At 43.5% G+C, this 17,195-nt stretch overlaps 1 protein-coding gene across 4 annotated transcripts in view; it reads left to right on the top strand.

Moving 5' to 3' along the window:
• Positions 1 to 17,195, top strand: part of LOC137524292 (RING finger protein 112-like) — a 368,236-nt gene that overhangs the window by 340,260 nt on the left and 10,781 nt on the right. For all 4 annotated transcript variants that reach the window (XM_068243990.1, XM_068243989.1, XM_068243993.1 and 1 more), the window contains one exon: positions 4,684 to 4,758. In XM_068243990.1, coding sequence (XP_068100091.1) covers positions 4,684 to 4,758 — 75 coding nt within the window. The remainder of the gene's footprint in view (positions 1 to 4,683; positions 4,759 to 17,195) is intronic.

The raw sequence follows: 17,195 nt of genomic DNA, 5'->3' as shown, positions 1-17,195 counted from the left end.
TAATCAAAAAACGATACTCAATATTTCTATGTTGGGATGTCCACTGGGGGCAGGTGTCCTGGATGCAGAGGGAGAGACTCAGCTGGCCGTGCATACCTCTGACCATGTGGACAGCCACCAGAAGGTGCCGTCTGGTCCTGAAGAGCGGCAGATGGAGGGGGAAGGAAGAGCAGGAGACCCAGCAGTTACTGCACTGCCCTGTGATCTACACCAAGATTGGGGTTTTCTCCCGACAGTGGATCTGAAGGATCCTGAAAGGGATTCCCACTTCAGCATCTGACTCTGTATGGGGCTATAAAGGAGCTAAAGTGCACAGGAGGCAGTGACCTCCTATCATGTGACGGCTCAGTTATGGGGAAGTGACCGGCCCCAGCGCAGAAAACAGCAGGCCCACCTTTTCCTGAAGCCTTGTGCCAGGGCAGTGGGCACTGGCTAAGCTCATCTGCCTAGCACCAGTGCCGGATTTGTACTTTCCAGTGCCCAATGCCCACTGCCACCAACTGCCCCGAACCCCACCCGCACCCCCCCTGATAGACCTGCAGAAGCAGGAAAATCGGGCACATATGAGAAGTGGACAAATCGGCCATTGACTCTAATGTTAAATATCGGCTATTGGGCGCTAAACTGGATGAATCGGGCACCCTTTACGCTGTTTCTCCTCCGTAGAAGCGAATATTGCGCAAAACGGCTGTAAGGCAATCAGTGCCCTGCACCCACCGTGACCGCCTACTTGCACAGATTGGTATGTGCACTACCTTCACTTAACTCAGCGATGTACTTTATGCATGACGTGTTTGTGATGCCGCACCATGTTTAAACAAACCAAAAGTCCATGCAGCAGTGCCAACCTTTCTTCTATTCCGTGGTCCTGCTAAACTGTTTCGCACCTATTGTTGTTTATCATTTTACAATACTAAAATTGAAAATATCTTTATAAAATTTGTTTTCACAATTATCGTTTTAACTTTTCAATATTTTGATATTGTACTTTTTTAAAATACATTTTACATTTGTTTTTAGAATTATTACGTTAATTATCATTTTTACATGTAATTTTACTTTTTAATCATTTTTACATTCTTTTTGAGATTTTTAATTTCGAAGGGTCTTAGGGTTAGGCACCACCAGGGGGATCTTAGGGTTAGGCACTACTGGGGGGGGTCTTATGGTTAGGCACCACCGGGAAGCGTCTTAGGGTTAGGTACTACCAGGGGGATCTTAGGTTTAAGCACCAGCGGGGGGGGGGAAGGTCTTAGGGTTAGGGACTGCCAGGGGAGTCTTAGGGCTTGATTCACAAAAGCGTGATAACTCAGTTATCACGCTGAAAAACTCAGTTATCACGCCTAAAAGCTTTGCACGTGCAAACTAGAGTGCTAAGTAATTTTCACCCTAGTTTGCACGTGCAAAGCTTTTAGGCGTGATAACTCAGTTATCACCCTTTTGTGAATCAAGCCCTAAAGGTGGCCACTAATGGTCCAATTTCTAGCGAAAAATCGTTCGAGCGATCAGAAATTCTGATTGGACGAAAAATCGTTCACTACACCATCAACTAATCAATCATTGCTTCCTATCTATCACGACCAACAAGAAAATCCAAATTTTGGTTCGACGAAAATTAAATCGGACGATTGTTTTTATAATCGTTCATTATCAATTGTGCCCATAAACTGAGATTATTTACAACCAATCCGATCAGAATTTCTGATCGCTCGAACGATTTTTCGCTAGAAATTAGACCGTTAGTGGCCAGCTTTAGGGTTAGGCACCACCAGGGGGATCTTAGGGTTAGGCACCACCAAGGGGGATCTAAGGGTTAGGAATAGGTAGAGGGAGGGTTCTGTGTGACAGTAGAGTTAGTTAAAATTTGTCTTATCCCTACTAAACCTATTTTTTTCAGTCATCTAAATTAGTAACGCTAAAATATTTTATGGAAATGTGTTACTGTATATTGAACTAAAAAAATCAGCCACTAAAATTTTTCTGAAACAAAAAGATATGATTAAGATTACAACTGTTTTGTACTATTTATACTTTACATGTATTTTTATGATAACATGTAGAAAAGAGAGAAATCGAGAGCCCAATATGGTGTAGTATGTTAGAGATACGAAGGGAAATGAATAAGTGAGATGGTTATACTCACAAACATGGGTTACCGCTCAGGCAACCACTGTATAGGCAGGTGAGGAGATTAGACCTGTCCTCACTCAGGATTAAGAAGTCACTCTCTGTAGATCAGAAAAAATGGGGTAGGGTCACCCCTCCACCTGGGGTGGACTCAAGTGTACTGGTAGGTGATCAGAGGCGCCAGCAGAATAAAATTAATATAAAATTGTTAAAAATTGCCAGGAGGGAAAGTGGTGGACTTCCCCTCAATAATTAGACACCAAGGTCTGTCATCAAATCAAACAAATACATTTATTCAATAGTACCCCAAAATCTGCAACGCGTTTCGTGGGAACAGACCCACTTCTTCAGGCAATAAAACAGGGACAACAAACACAGCAATCAATTGCCTGAAGAAGTGGGTCTGTTCCCACGAAACGCGTTGCAGATTTTGGGGTACTATTGAATAAATGTATTTGTTTGATTTGATGACAGACCTTGGTGTCTAATTATTGAGGGGAAGTCCACCACTTTCCCTCCTGGCAATTTTTAACAATTTGATATTCATTTTATTCTGCTGGCGCCTCTGATCACCTACCAGTATATTTTATGATAACATGTTATTGATAGTTTATGCTAAATGTCAGACATAAACATGATTTAATATAAACTACTAGTAGACCTAAGCCGTTTAAAAACGGGCTTTAGGTCTGTGTTCCTGGGCGCGCGCGCCACCCGCCACGCCCGCTCACCCGCCGCACATCCGCCACCTGCTCACACGCCGCCCGCTCGACTCCCTGGCCCCGTCCCCGGCCTCCTGTCTCTGGGTCCGTGCTGCGCACATGCGCAGTGGGCAAAAGCACGGACAATGCTACACAGAGACAGGAGGCACGGACACAGGGGTTTTATTATCCAGGATGGGCTGGTGCACACCAAGCGGGTTTTGGAGCGTTTCCAGATCTGCTTGCGGATATGGAAACGCTAGGGTAATGTATTTCGATGGGGTGGTTCACACCAGAGCGGGAGGCATTTTGCAGAAACACATACTCCCCGGCTGAAGCATTTTTTGGATTTCGGAAGCATTTCTGCCTCCAATGTTAAGTATAGGAAAAACTCAAACCGCTCTGAAAAACGTTAGATCAGAGAGGTTTTCCAGGCGTTTTTGTTACAGAAGCTGTTCAGTAACAGCTTTACTGTAACAATATATGAAATCTGCTACAGAAAAACTGCTACACAAATCCGCAAAACGCTAGCTTAAACGCTTCATAATTAGAAAAAGCGTTTTAAAAACAGCTAGCGTTTTGCAGATCTGCTAGCAGTTTTTGGTGTGTACCAGCCCTTAGTGTCTGGAATAATAATTGATAAAATGAATTTTAAACAGTGATAATTTAAAACAAAATATATTTGTAAACCAATATTTTTATATCTAATATTGTAAAATATGGAATTCAGCTGTATCCTGCGCCCTTTTTTCATATCGCATCTATTTCATGCATGCCTGTTCTGCCCTCAGGCATCTGTTCCAATTTTCTATCAGGTTTTCTCCAGTTCTCTTGGTGCAGATTTTGATAACTGCCCTACTTTTTCTGTTGACATACATTAACCCATTCGCGTTCCGTCATTTTCACTAGAGAAATGTTCACCTCCCATTCATTTGCCTATAACTTTATCACTATTTATCACAATGAACTGATCTATATCTTGTTTTTTCCGCCACCAATTAGGCTTTCTTTGGGGGGTACATTTTGCTAAGAGCCACTTTACTGTAAATGCATTTTAACAGGAAGAATAAGAAAAAAAACGGAAAAAATCATTATTTCTCAGTTTTCAGCCATTATAGTTTTAAAATAATACATGCCTCCATAATTAAAAGTCACGTATTGTATTTGCCCATATGTCCTGGTTATTACACCGTTAAAATTATGTCCCTATCACAATGTATGGCGACAATATTTTATTCGGAAATAAAGGTGCATTTTTTCCGTTTTGCATCTATCACTATTTACAAGTTTAAAATTAAAAAAATATATAGAAATATATCATCTTTACATTGATATTTAAAAAGTTTAGACCCTTAGGTAAATATTTACATGTTTTTTTTTATTGTAATGGTTTTTTTTTTTATATTAAACATTTTAATTGGGTAGTTTTGGGAGGGTGGGGTGTAAACAATAGGTTTAACATGTAAATGTGTGTTGATTTTAATTTTTTTTTTCTTTCGGTTGTAGTATTACTTTTTGGCCACAAGATGGCGGCCATGAGTTTGTTTACATGACGTCACTCTAAGCGTAACACACGCTTAGAGTGACGCATGGGGGAGGTAACGGCCAGAAAAGGCGAAGCTTCCGAGAGAAGCTGTCGCTTTTTCAGCGGGGGAGAGGAATCAGTGATCGGGCACCATAGCCCGATTCACTGATTGCCTGGCTAACGAACCGCGGGCCGGGAACGCGCGGTAGCGCGCATGGTTCCTGGACGTAGTTTCTACGTCCAGGAAATAGGTTAATTTATATTTTTTTATTCCTGTAAATGTCATTTCTAATGTATCAATCATTTGCAACTGTCTCTATTTTCCTGCAGATAAAAAAAGTGTTTACAGAACGAAAGGAAAAGATCGAGGAAACAGTGAAAGTGCAACAGTGCTTTCATAATGTGGTACGAAAACAATATGTATATTTAAGAAAGAAAAAATGTCTGTGTCCATGTGATAATGTATCTGGTAGGGGTAGGTAGCAGGGTAATATGACTCTCTGGGGTGAGCATAAAACTTAAAAACAGCGCTCTTTGCACAGCAGATTCATGTTTTTTCTTCACATTATTTACTAACAAAATCAAAAGAAAAAAATGACGACACTCAGGCTACTAACTTGTTTTAAGCTTGAATTTTGCATGATCGTAATTTTGCATAAAATTTGCAATTATGCAATTTTTGTTTTTCCTACCTATGCAATTATTATGCAAAATCATAATGCAACATTTCTGGGAAATGTGTACATTTTGTGCATAACCATAATTAAATTACATAATGTTGCAATTATGCATAATTACATATACATGCAACATTTGATTCTGTGGGACCAAGTAATTTCTTTTTCAAAAAGACCTTGTAGTTTTTGAAAAAACATTTTTTTTATATGTATACAACAAGTAAATGGACATTTTATACCTAGGTATTTTAAATTTTTATTTTATGATAGTGGTCCCTTTACCTTCCTGGCGGTAACCCCGAGCTAAGCTCGGGCTAGCCGCCGGAAGCTCAATGCAGAGTATAGAGCGCAGCGGGCACTTTTACTCACCTCCCGGGGGATCCAGATGTTGATAGCCGTTCTCCTTCCTGTCCTCCGAGGCTCTGAATCACTCTGGGGAGATCGATGTCAGTGATCTCACTACAGAGTAACAGCGCCCCCTGGAGAACTGAGGGAAAAATGCAGCGCTGGAGCCCACGGAGGTCAGTGAGTGCAGGGGCTGCTGCAAGCATTCTTGTGGCATGATTTTTTCCTGATTTTAGATCTGAAATGTGCTGAAAAGACCCTACAATCTTGAAATAATCATACCGCCAGGGAGGTTAAATTACCCTTGGCGTGAAGCACAGCCATCTTACCATCTTTCTTAGCCATTAGTGAAAAGGAGTATCCACACCGATAAGTGACCCATAGTTTTTCATAATTCCTCCAGAAGTAGTTTAACAGCCTATTTCATGAGACAGGTCCGGGTAGATATAGGTCTGAGCTCCAAACCACCACTCTCTTCACAGAAAGTGGTCATTTAGTAAATGAACCTCACCGAAGACATAATGCATACCACTAAAGGAGAAACAATATAAATATTTTTTGATAAATGCTGGCAATAGTCTCCACATAACTTATGACTCCAGTAAAGAAAAAGTTCTATGCATTCTAGTACAGTAGCAGTAAAAAGTATGGGTACCCTTTGGAATTATATCGATTTCTGCACAAATTGGTCATACTGTGATCTGATCTTCATCTAAGTCAGTCACAACAATAGACAATCACAGTCTGCTTAAACTAATACCACACAAATAATAAAATATTTCCATGTTTTTAATCACAGTACAAGTGGAAAAAAAATGTAAACCCCTAGACCAGGAGTCAGGAATCTTTTTGGCTGAGAGCCTTAAATGCCACATATTTTAAAATGTATTTCCCTGAGAGCCAAACAATATGTTTCAAACTGGGACAGTGCGCATGCACAGCAAAGGGCTCACGTCCCTGTTTCCATGGTGATGTGTATACAGTTGATCCGTTGGGCAGCGGAAGTGTCTTATACATCTTCAGCTTTTCTTGGGTTTCATTAACATCATGTGAGAGAACGCGGAAAGGCCGCCGCGTGTACTGATAGCAAGGCGGCAGATTCCGCTTTCAACCCGGCAGTTTGCACGCGGAGGCGTGCGTCTGGTAACATGACAGAGCGCGGAAAAACCGCCGCATGCACTGACAGCATGGCGGCTGGTTCCGTGTCCAGCACAGCGGTTAACGCTCAGCAGCGTGCGTCTGGTGTGGCTGAGTCTGTTAGTTCACACAGGCTTAGGAATACGCGCGCGCGCGCTGAGAGGCAGAACTTTTATGACAGGCGAGGGGGGATCAGCTGACCCAGCCGATCAGCTGACCCTGGAGTCAGTGACTATTGGTTGATCTCGTAGGGGTGGCGCCAGAGAGCACTACTCCATATATAGTCACTGCTGGCCAGTCACAAGTTGTCTGCCGTTGCGAACACTACGTGGAAGCACTCAGACCTTAGTCAGATCCTACAGTGTGTTTGAACCAGGAGGACCTGGGAATTCACACTGAGCCAGATTACCTGTTACTATTGTGTTGTATCTCAGACTAGTTCCAGGGTGTAGAGACCATGGACCTCACACCCAGACTAGGGAACCTGTGTTATCATCTGTTATATCTCAGACTAGAGATGTAGCGAACGGTTCGCCGGAGAACATTTCCAGGCGAACTTTGGGGGTTCGCGTTCGCCTGCACCAGGCGAACTTTTTCGGAAGTTCGATTCGCCCCATAGACTTTAATGGCCGCCGACTTTAACGGTTAATAGCAAAGTCCCCTTACATAGTAGAAACACCAAAATTGTTGGGAATGTTAAGTGGAATAGTGGGAACAAGAGGAAAATTTTATTTTCAAAAAGACCTTATACTTTTTGAGAAAATCAATTTTAAAGTTTCAAAGTAAAATGAGCCGATTCATAAAAAAAAGAACCGATTCATTAAAAAGAACCGGATGATTCAAGAACTGTTAGTATAGCAGAGAATGCGTCCTGAGCAGGACGTGAAGCTGCCGGCTCGCTGCTGTCTCTCCCCACCTGCCTGCACCTGTCACCCTCACCTAGCCTGGCACCCAGTGCACCCATGGGTGCCAGGCTAGGTGAGAGTGACAGGTGAGGAGGTGGGGAGAGACAGCAGGAGCCGGCAGCTATGCGTCCAAAAGGAGGCATTCTCTGCTATGTGGGAGGCGTCGGAGATCTTCAATCAACTTAATTGAAGATCACAACATAAGAGGATACAGTTCGTTGGATCGTTTACCGTGGATATTGGCGTGGGAAAACTTTTTTAAAGGTACAGGTAAGTATTTATGGTTAATTTAGAATAGTAAAATACTTTTCTCGTGGTTGTGTTTTTATTTCATTTAACCCTTTGTGGAAATGGGTAAGGGGTACTTTGTACCTCTATACTCATTTCTCCTGGGAGGGGGGTGGGCATCTGGGTTCCCCTTCTTAAAGGGGACTCCCAGATGCCACCATGAACCCCCCACCAGGGAGTCGTCGCCCCCACCTCCTCCTGGGGCACCGGAGGTGGGGAAGAGCCCCTTGTCCATGGATTGGACAAGGGCTCCGGGGGGGGGGGGGGAGGGGAAGGCTTGGCTGCCCCTCCCCCCCGGAGCCCCCCCATACCATGGACCATGCGGGCTGGTATAGCTCAGGGTGCGAAGCCCCAGTCGGCCGGGGCTCCGCATTCTGGCTATCCCAGCCTGCATGGGGACAAGGGGTTACAGAGGCTCGGGAGGGGGGACCCCACGTCATTTTTTTTTCATTTATTTCCCACACTCAGTGCACAAAAATAATAATAAAAAAAAAATATATATATATATATATACATATATATATATATATATATATATATATATATACTAGCTGATTGCCCGGCGTTGCCCGGGTATGTATTTGGTTGGTGTTGTCTCCGCATACTTTTTCTAACCCTAACACACAATTACTTAATGACCAAGTTTGTGAGCTTTGCTGTCTTTGGTATCAATAATTTGCATTGAAATGAAAAAATCAGATTGGCTGTTTGTGGCTCCACACCCTTTTCTGAATTTGAGCCCCAGTCACCCAATAACCAACTGTACCAAGTTTGAGGCCTGTGCCATTAACAGTTCAACAATGGTAGCAATTAAATATTCCCCTTGAAAAGCAATAGGTGGAGCCTAATTTTGTAGGCTCCACCCACTTTTCTGAATATTAATCCCAGTCACCCAGTGACCAACTGTGCAAAGTTTAAAAACCCTGCCATTAACAATGTAAGAATGGTTGCAGTTTACATTTTCCCAGTGAAATTTGTATTTGTCTCCACCCACTGATGACCCGGCGTTGCCCGGGTATGTATTTGACTGGTGTGGGCTCCGCCCACTTTCTAACCCTACCGCACAAACACTCAATGACTAAGTTTGTGAGATTTGGGGTCCTTGGCATCAATAATTTGTATATTCCCATAGAAATTAAACAAATCCGATAGGCCATTTGTGGCTCCGCCCCTCTCCAGCATTTGAACCCCAGTCACCCAATGACCAACTGTAGCAGGTTTGAGACATCTGCTATTAACAGTGTAAAAATGGCAGCAATTTAAATATTCCACTTGAAAATCAACAGGTGAATTTTGATTGGCTATTATAGGCTCCACCCACTTCCCTGAATATTAATCTCAGTCACTCAGTGACCATCTGGGCAAAGTTTGTGAACCCTGCCATAAACAGTGTAAGAAGGGCTGCAGTTTACACTTTCCCAGTGAAATTTGTTTTTGGCTCCGCCCGCTTTTTGTAACCTGGACACAAAGTCACTACTCAATGACCAAGTTTGTGAGCTCTGGGGTCCTTGGCATCAATAATTTGTATTTTCCCATGAAATGAAACAAATCTGATTCACCATTTGTGGCTCTGTCCCCTTTTCTGAATTTGAACCCCACTGACCAAATGACCAACTGTACCAGGTTTGAGGCTTGTGCCATAAGTGCAAGAATGGCAGCAATTTTAATATTCTCCTTGAAAAGTGACATGTGATTTTTGATTGCCATTTTTAGGCTCCTCCCACCTTTCTGAATATTAATCCCAGTCACCCAGTAACCAGCTATGCTAAGTTTAAGAACCCTGCCATTAACAGTGAAGAAGGTCTGCAGTTTACAATTTCCCAGAAAAATCTGTTTTTAACTCCACCCACTTTTTGTAACCTTGACACACAGTCACTACTCAATGACCAAGTTTGTGAGCTTTTGGTTTCGTGGCATCAAAATTGTGCTAATGGAAGCAGTTTATCCAGCAAAGAAATCTGGCTGTTTTTGGCTCCACACCTTTACTGAATTTGAAAATTTTTGTATTTTACCATTGAAATTAAACAAATCTAATTGGCTGTTTTGGGCCTGATCCCTTCAGAATTTAAACCCCAGTCTCCCAGTGACTGGCTGTAGCAGATTTTAGGCCTCTGCCATTAAGAGTGCATGAATGGCAGCAATGTAAATATTCCCCTTGAAAATCAAAAGGTGAATTTTGATTGGCTGCTGTAGGCTCCACCCACTTTTCTGAATATTAGTCCCAGTCACCCAGTGGCCAACTGTGTCACGTTTGAGAACCCTGCCAATAACAGAATGGCTGAAATCAATCTAACAAATCTGATTGGCTGTTTGTGGCTCCACCCCTTTAGTGAATTTGGACCCTAGTCACTCAATGACTGACTGTATCAGGTTTGAGGCCTCTGCCACTAACAGTGTGAGAATGGTAGCAATGGGAATATTCCCTTGAAAATCAATAGGTACATTTTGATTGGCTGTTGTAGGCTCCACCCACATTTCTGAATATTCATCCCAGTCACCCAGTGGCCAATTGTGTAAAGTTTGGGAACCCTGCCATGTTAAAAATGTAGTTGTTGGCACCGCCCACTTTTTCTAACCTTGACATACAGTCACTCAGTTATCAAGTTTATCGGCTTTGGGGTCCTTGGTATCAATACTTTGTATATTCCCATTGAAAAATAAACAAATCTGGCTGTTTGTGGCTCCGCCCCCTTTTGGAATTTGGACCCCAGTCACCCAGCGACCAACTGTACCAGGTTTGAGGAATCTGCTTTTCACAGTATAAGAGAATGGTAACAGATGAAATATTCCCTTTGAAAATCAAAAGGTGAATTTTTATTGGCTGTTGTAGGCTCCACCCACCTTCCAAAATCTTAATCTCAGTCACCCAGTGACCAACTGTGCAAAGTTTGAGAACCCTGCCATAAACGGTGTAAAAATGGCTGCAGTTTATATTTTCCCAATAAAAGTTTTTTTGGCTCCGCCCACTTTTTGTAACCTTGACACACAGTCACTCAATGACCAAGTTTGTGAGCTTTCAGGTTCCTGGCATAAAAAATATGTGAATGGAAGCAGTTTATTCACCAAGGAAATCTGATTGGCTGTATGTGGCCCCCAGTCACCCAATGACTGACTGTAGCAAGTTTGAAGCCTCTGCCATTAAAAGTGTAAGAATAGTAGCAGTTTAAATATTCCCCTTGAAAATCAATAGGTGAATTTTGATTGGCTGTTGTAGGCTCCACCCATTTTCTTGAATCGTAATCATATTCACCCAGTGACCAAGTATACCAAGTTTGAGAACCCTGCGATTAACAGTCTAAGAATGGCTGCAGTTTACATTTTCCCATTTAAATAAATGGCTGAAATTTGATTGGCAGTTTTATGCTCCGCCCACTTTTCCTGGATTTGTAACCTCGGTCACCAAGTGACCAACTGTGCCAAGTGTAGGGACTCTGGCTTGATTACTGGCACAATGGCAGCCTTTTACATTTTTTCCATTGACTTGAATGGGTGAAATCTGATTTGCTGTTTGTAGCTCCACCCAGGTGTGCAAAGGGGCCGCGAGACCCCCAGAACATATCATCCCAGGTAGTAAGGGATCTGTGTACCAAGTTTCGTTCAAATCGGTCAAGCCGTTTTCCCGTGATCGCGACACATACATACACACACACACACACACATACATACATACATACATACACACATCCGATTTTATATATATAGATATATATACACATATATATATATATATATATATATATATATATATATATATTTTTTTTTTTTTTTTTTTATTTATTTATTTTTTTTTTTTTAAAGGACTTACGAGGCCACAAGTATGAAAAAAGTTAAATACCATTTCATAATCCAGATCCATGGAGGACGCCATCTGCGCCCCCCGTTCATTCCGCCATGGCACCCGCAGTAATACTGGCCCCGGTCGGGTCCCGACCCTCCAAACGGGTCGGGTTCTCATTCCCCCCTCAATATGGTCGCCACAGATTGCTGCGGCTGCGCAGCCCGCAAAGATGCGATTGCGGCTGCGCAGCTCTAGGTCCTCCTCCCGATGCGTCCGATGTATGCACGCATATTGATGACGCGGCAGGAGGAGGCCCTAGAGCTGCGCAGGTGCAATCGCGTCTGTTCGGACTGCGCAGCCGTGGCAATCTGTGGCGGCCATATTGAGGAGGGAATGAGAACCCGACCTGTTCGGAGGGGTCGGGAGTCGGGACCCGACCGGGGCCGGTATTACTGCGGGAGCCATGGGGGAATGAACGGGAGGGCGCGGATGGCGTCCTCCATGGATCTGGATTATGAAAAGGTATTTAACTTTTTTCACATTTGTGGCCTCGGAAGTCCTTTAAATATTGTTTCCTGCTATCTTTTTAACATATCCTGCAAATTTGGTGTTGCTAGGATGTAAGGGGCCTTTGCTATTAACTGCTAAAGTCAGCGGGTGATGATAACCAACCAGAATTATAGGGGTGCAAAAGTGCTGAATTCTGCCATAGGCTTCCATTAGGCTCCCTATTTCACTTTCAAAAATCTCAAATCTTTTCAAAGGGCACTTGCTCAGCAGTGGCAAATTTTCTAGCATTGTAGGAACTGTTAGGGGGATCATAACTGGTGAGTTACGGGCCCCTAGGCCGAAGAGGTCATAGCCTAGGGTCACAAAAACCTGTTTATTTGGGCAATTTCAATGGTGGCGAGTCTGACGTACATAAATCGCAGCCATGGCCGTTAGCAACGTCTGAATTTCACGAAATGTCTCATGCAGGTAGAAGACATATTGTTAGACTTGGATTCCAAAGATGGGGTCCCTACATCTCTGCAAACCAGAGTTACAGGGGTCCAAAATTAGTAAAATCCCCCATTGGCTTTCATTGGCTCCCTATTTCACTTTCCAAAATCTCACACCTTTTCAAAGGGCAATTGCTCAGCAGTGGCAAATTTTCTAGCATTGTAGGAACTGTTAGGGGGATCATAACTGGTGAGTTACGGGCCCCTAGGCCGAAGAGGTCATAGCCTAGGGTCACAAAAACCTGTTTATTTGGGCAATTTCAATGGTGGCGAGTCTGACATACATAAATCGCAGCAATGGCCGTTAGCAACGTCTGAATCTCACGAAATGTCTCATGCAGGTAGAAGACATATTGGTAGACTTGGGCTCCAAAGATGGGTTCCATACATCTCTGCAAACCAGAGTTACAGGGGTCCAAAATTGGTAAAATCCCCCATAGGCTTTCATTGGCTCCCTATTTCACTTTCCAAAATCTCACATCTTTTCAAAGGGCAATTGCTCAGCAGTGGCAAATTTTCTAGCTTTGTAGGGACCCTTAGGGGGAACATGACTGGTGAGTTTCGGGCCCCTAGGTCGAAGAGGTCATAGCCTAGGGTCACAAAAACCTGTTTATTTGGGCAATTTCAATGGTGGCGAGTCTGACGTACATAAATCGCAGCCATGGCCGTTAGCAACGTCTGAATCTCACGAAATGTCTCATGCAGGTAGAAGACATATTGTTAGACTTGGGCTCCAAAGATGGGTTCCATACATCTCTGCAAACCAGAGTTACAGGGGTCCAAAATTGGTAAAATCCCCCATAGGCTTTCATTGGGCCTCCTATTTACAGTTCCAAAATCTCACATCTTTTCAAAGGGCAATTGCTCAGCAGTGGCAAATTTTCTAGCATTGTAGGAACTGTTAGGGGGATCATAACTGGTGAGTTTCGGGCCCCTAGGCCGAAGAGGTCATAGCCTAGGGTCACAAAAACCTGTTTATTTGGGCAATTTCAATGGTGGCGAGTCTGACGTACATAAATCGCAGCCATGGCCATTAGCAACGTCTGAATCTCACGAAATGTCTCATGCAGGTAGAAGACATATTGTTAGACTTGGACTCCAAAGATGGGTTCCATACATCTCTGCAAACCAGAGTTACAGGGGTCCAAAATTGATAAAATCCCCCATAGGCTTTCATTGGCTCCCTATTTCACTTTCCAAAATCTCACATCTTTTCAAAGGGCAATTGCTCAGCAGTGGCAAATTTTCTAGCATTGTAGGGACCCTTAGGGGGAACATGACTGGTGAGTTTCGGGCCCCTAGGCCGAAGAGGTCATAGCCTAGGGTCACAAAAACCTGTTTATTTGGGCAATTTCAATGGTGGCGAGTCTGACGTACATAAATCGCAGCCATGGCCTTTAGCAACGTCTGAATCTCACAAAATGTCTCATGCAGGTAGAAGACATATTGTTAGACTTGGGCTCCAAAAATGGGTTCCATATATCTCTGCAAACCAGAGTTACAGGGGTCCAAAAATTGGTAAAATCCCCCATAGGCTTTCATTGGGCCTCCTATTTACAGTTCCAAAATCTCACATCTTTTCAAAGGACAATTGCTCAGCAGTGGCAAATTTTCTAGCATTGTAGGAACTGTTAGGGGGATCATAACTGGTGAGTTTCGGGGCCCTAGGCCGAAGAGGTCATAGCCTAGGGTCACAAAAACCTGTTTATTTGGGCAATTTCAATGGTGGCGAGTCTGACGTACATAAATCGCAGCCATGGCCGTTAGCAACGTCTAAATCTCACGAAATGTCTCATGTAGGTAGAAGACATAGTGTTAGACTTGGACTCCAAAGATGGGTTCCATACATCTCTGCAAACCAGAGTTACAGTGGTCCAAAATTGGTAAAATCCCCCATAGGCTTTCAATGGGCCTCCTATTTACAGTTCCAAAATCTCACATCTTTTCAAAGGGCAATTGCTCAGCAGTGGCAAATTTTCTAGCATTGTAGGAACTGTTAGGGGGATCATAACTGGTGAGTTTCGGGCCCCTAGGCCGAAGAGGTCATAGCCTAGGGTCACAAAAACCTGTTTATTTGGGCAATTTCAATGGTAGCGAGTCTGACGTACATAAATTGCAGCCATGGCCATTAGCAACGTCTGAATCTCACGAAATGTCTCATGCAGGTAGAAGACATATTGTTAGACTTGGACTCCAAAGATGGGTTCCATACATCTCTGCAAACCAGAGTTACAGGGGTCCAAAATTGATAAAATCCCCCATAGGCTTTCATTGGCTCCCTATTTCACTTTCCAAAATCTCACATCTTTTCAAAGGGCAATTGCTCAGCAGTGGCAAATTTTCTAGCATTGTAGGGACCCTTAGGGGGAACATGACTGGTGAGTTTCGGGCCCCTAGGCCGAAGAGGTCATAGCCTAGGGTCACAAAAACCTGTTTATTTGGGCAATTTCAATGGTGGCGAGTCTGACGTACATAAATCGCAGCCATGGCCGTTAGCAACGTCTGAATCTCACAAAATGTCTCATGCAGGTAGAAGACATATTGTTAGACTTGGGCTCCAAAGATGGGTTCCATATATCTCTGCAAACCAGAGTTACAGGGGTCCAAAAATTGGTAAAATCCCCCATAGGCTTTCATTGGGCCTCCTATTTACAGTTCCAAAATCTCACATCTTTTCAAAGGACAATTGCTCAGCAGTGGCAAATTTTCTAGCATTGTAGGAACTGTTAGGGGGATCATAACTGGTGAGTTTCGGGGCCCTAGGCCGAAGAGGTCATAGCCTAGGGTCACAAAAACCTGTTTATTTGGGCAATTTCAATGGTGGCAAGTCTGACGTACATAAATCGCAGCCATGGCCGTTAGCAACGTCTAAATCTCACGAAATGTCTCATGCAGGTAGAAGACATATTGTTAGACTTGGACTCCAAAGATGGGTTCCATACATCTCTGCAAACCAGAGTTACAGTGGTCCAAAATTGGTAAAATCCCCCATAGGCTTTCATTGGGCCTCCTATTTACAGTTCCAAAATCTCACATCTTTTCAAAGGGCAATTGCTCAGCAGTGGCAAATTTTCTAGCATTGTAGGGACCCTTAGGGGGAACATGACTGGTGAGTTTCGGGCCCCTAGGCCGAAGAGGTCATAGCCTAGGGTCACAAAAACCAGTTTATTTGGGCAATTTCAATGGTGGCGAGTCTGACGTACATAAATCGCAGCCATGGCCGTTAGCAACGTCTGAATCTCACAAAATGTCTCATGCAGGTAGAAGACATATTGTTAGACTTGGGCTCCAAAGATGGGTTCCATATATCTCTGCAAACCAGAGTTACAGGGGTCCAAAAATTGGTAAAATCCCCCATAGGCTTTCATTGGGCCTCCTATTTACAGTTCCAAAATCTCACATCTTTTCAAAGGACAATTGCTCAGCAGTGGCAAATTTTCTAGTATTGTAGGAACTGTTAGGGGGATCATAACTGGTGAGTTTCGGGGCCCTAGGCCGAAGAGGTCATAGCCTAGGGTCACAAAAACCTGTTTATTTGGGCAATTTCAATGGTGGCGAGTCTGACGTACATAAATCGCAGCCATGGCCGTTAGCAACGTCTAAATCTCACGAAATGTCTCATGCAGGTAGAAGACATATTGTTAGACTTGGACTCCAAAGATGGGTTCCATACATCTCTGCAAACCAGAGTTACAGTGGTCCAAAATTGGTAAAATCCCCCATAGGCTTTCAATGGGCCTCCTATTTACAGTTCCAAAATCTCACATCTTTTCAAAGGGCAATTGCTCAGCAGTGGCAAATTTTCTAGCATTGTAGGGACCCTTAGGGGGAACATGACTGGTGAGTTTTGGGCCCCTAGGCCGAAGAGGTCATAGCCTAGGGTCACAAAAACCTGTTTATTTGGGCAATTTCAATGGTAGTGATGCTGACGTACATAAATCGCAGCCATGGCCGTTAGCAACGTCTGAATTTCACGAAATGTCTCATGCAGGTAAAAGACATATTGTTAGACTTGGATTCCAAAGATGGGGTCCCTACATCTCTGCAAACCAGAGTTACAGGGGTGCAAAATTAGTAAAATCCCCCATAGGCTTTCATTGGCTCCCTATTTCACTTTCCAAAATCTCACACCTTTTCAAAGGGCAATTTCTCAGCAGTGGCAAATTTTCTAGCATTGTAGGAACTGTTAGGGGGATCATAACTGGTGAGTTTCGGGCCCCTAGGCCGAAGAGGTCATAGCCTAGGGTCACAAAAACCTGTTTATTTGGGCAATTTCAATGGTGGCGAGTCTGACGTACATAAATCACAGCCATGGCCGTTAGCAACGTCTGAATCTCACGAAATGTCTCATGCAGGTAGAAGACATATTGTTAGACTTGGGCTCCAAAGATGGGTTCCATACATCTCTGCAAACCAGAGTTACAGGGCTCCAAAATTGGTAAAATCCCCCATAGGCTTTCATTGGGCCTCCTATTTCACGTTCCAAAATCTCACACCATTTCAAAGGGCAATGGCTCAGCAGTGGCAAAACTCACCAGTCATGATCCCCCTAAGAGTCCCTACAATGCTAGAAAATTTGGTACTGCTGAGCCATTGCCCTTGAAAAAATGTGAGATTTTGGAAAGTGAAATAGGGAGCCAATGAAAGCCTATGGGGGATTTTACTACTTTTGCACCCCTGTAACTCTGGTTTGCAGAGATGTAGGGACCCC

This window comes from Hyperolius riggenbachi, chromosome 7 (assembly GCF_040937935.1).
Source record: "Hyperolius riggenbachi isolate aHypRig1 chromosome 7, aHypRig1.pri, whole genome shotgun sequence".
NCBI classification, from domain to species: Eukaryota; Metazoa; Chordata; class Amphibia; order Anura; family Hyperoliidae; genus Hyperolius; species Hyperolius riggenbachi.
Note: the sequence above shows the minus strand (reverse complement) of the source record. Positions and strands in the feature narration are given on the sequence as shown.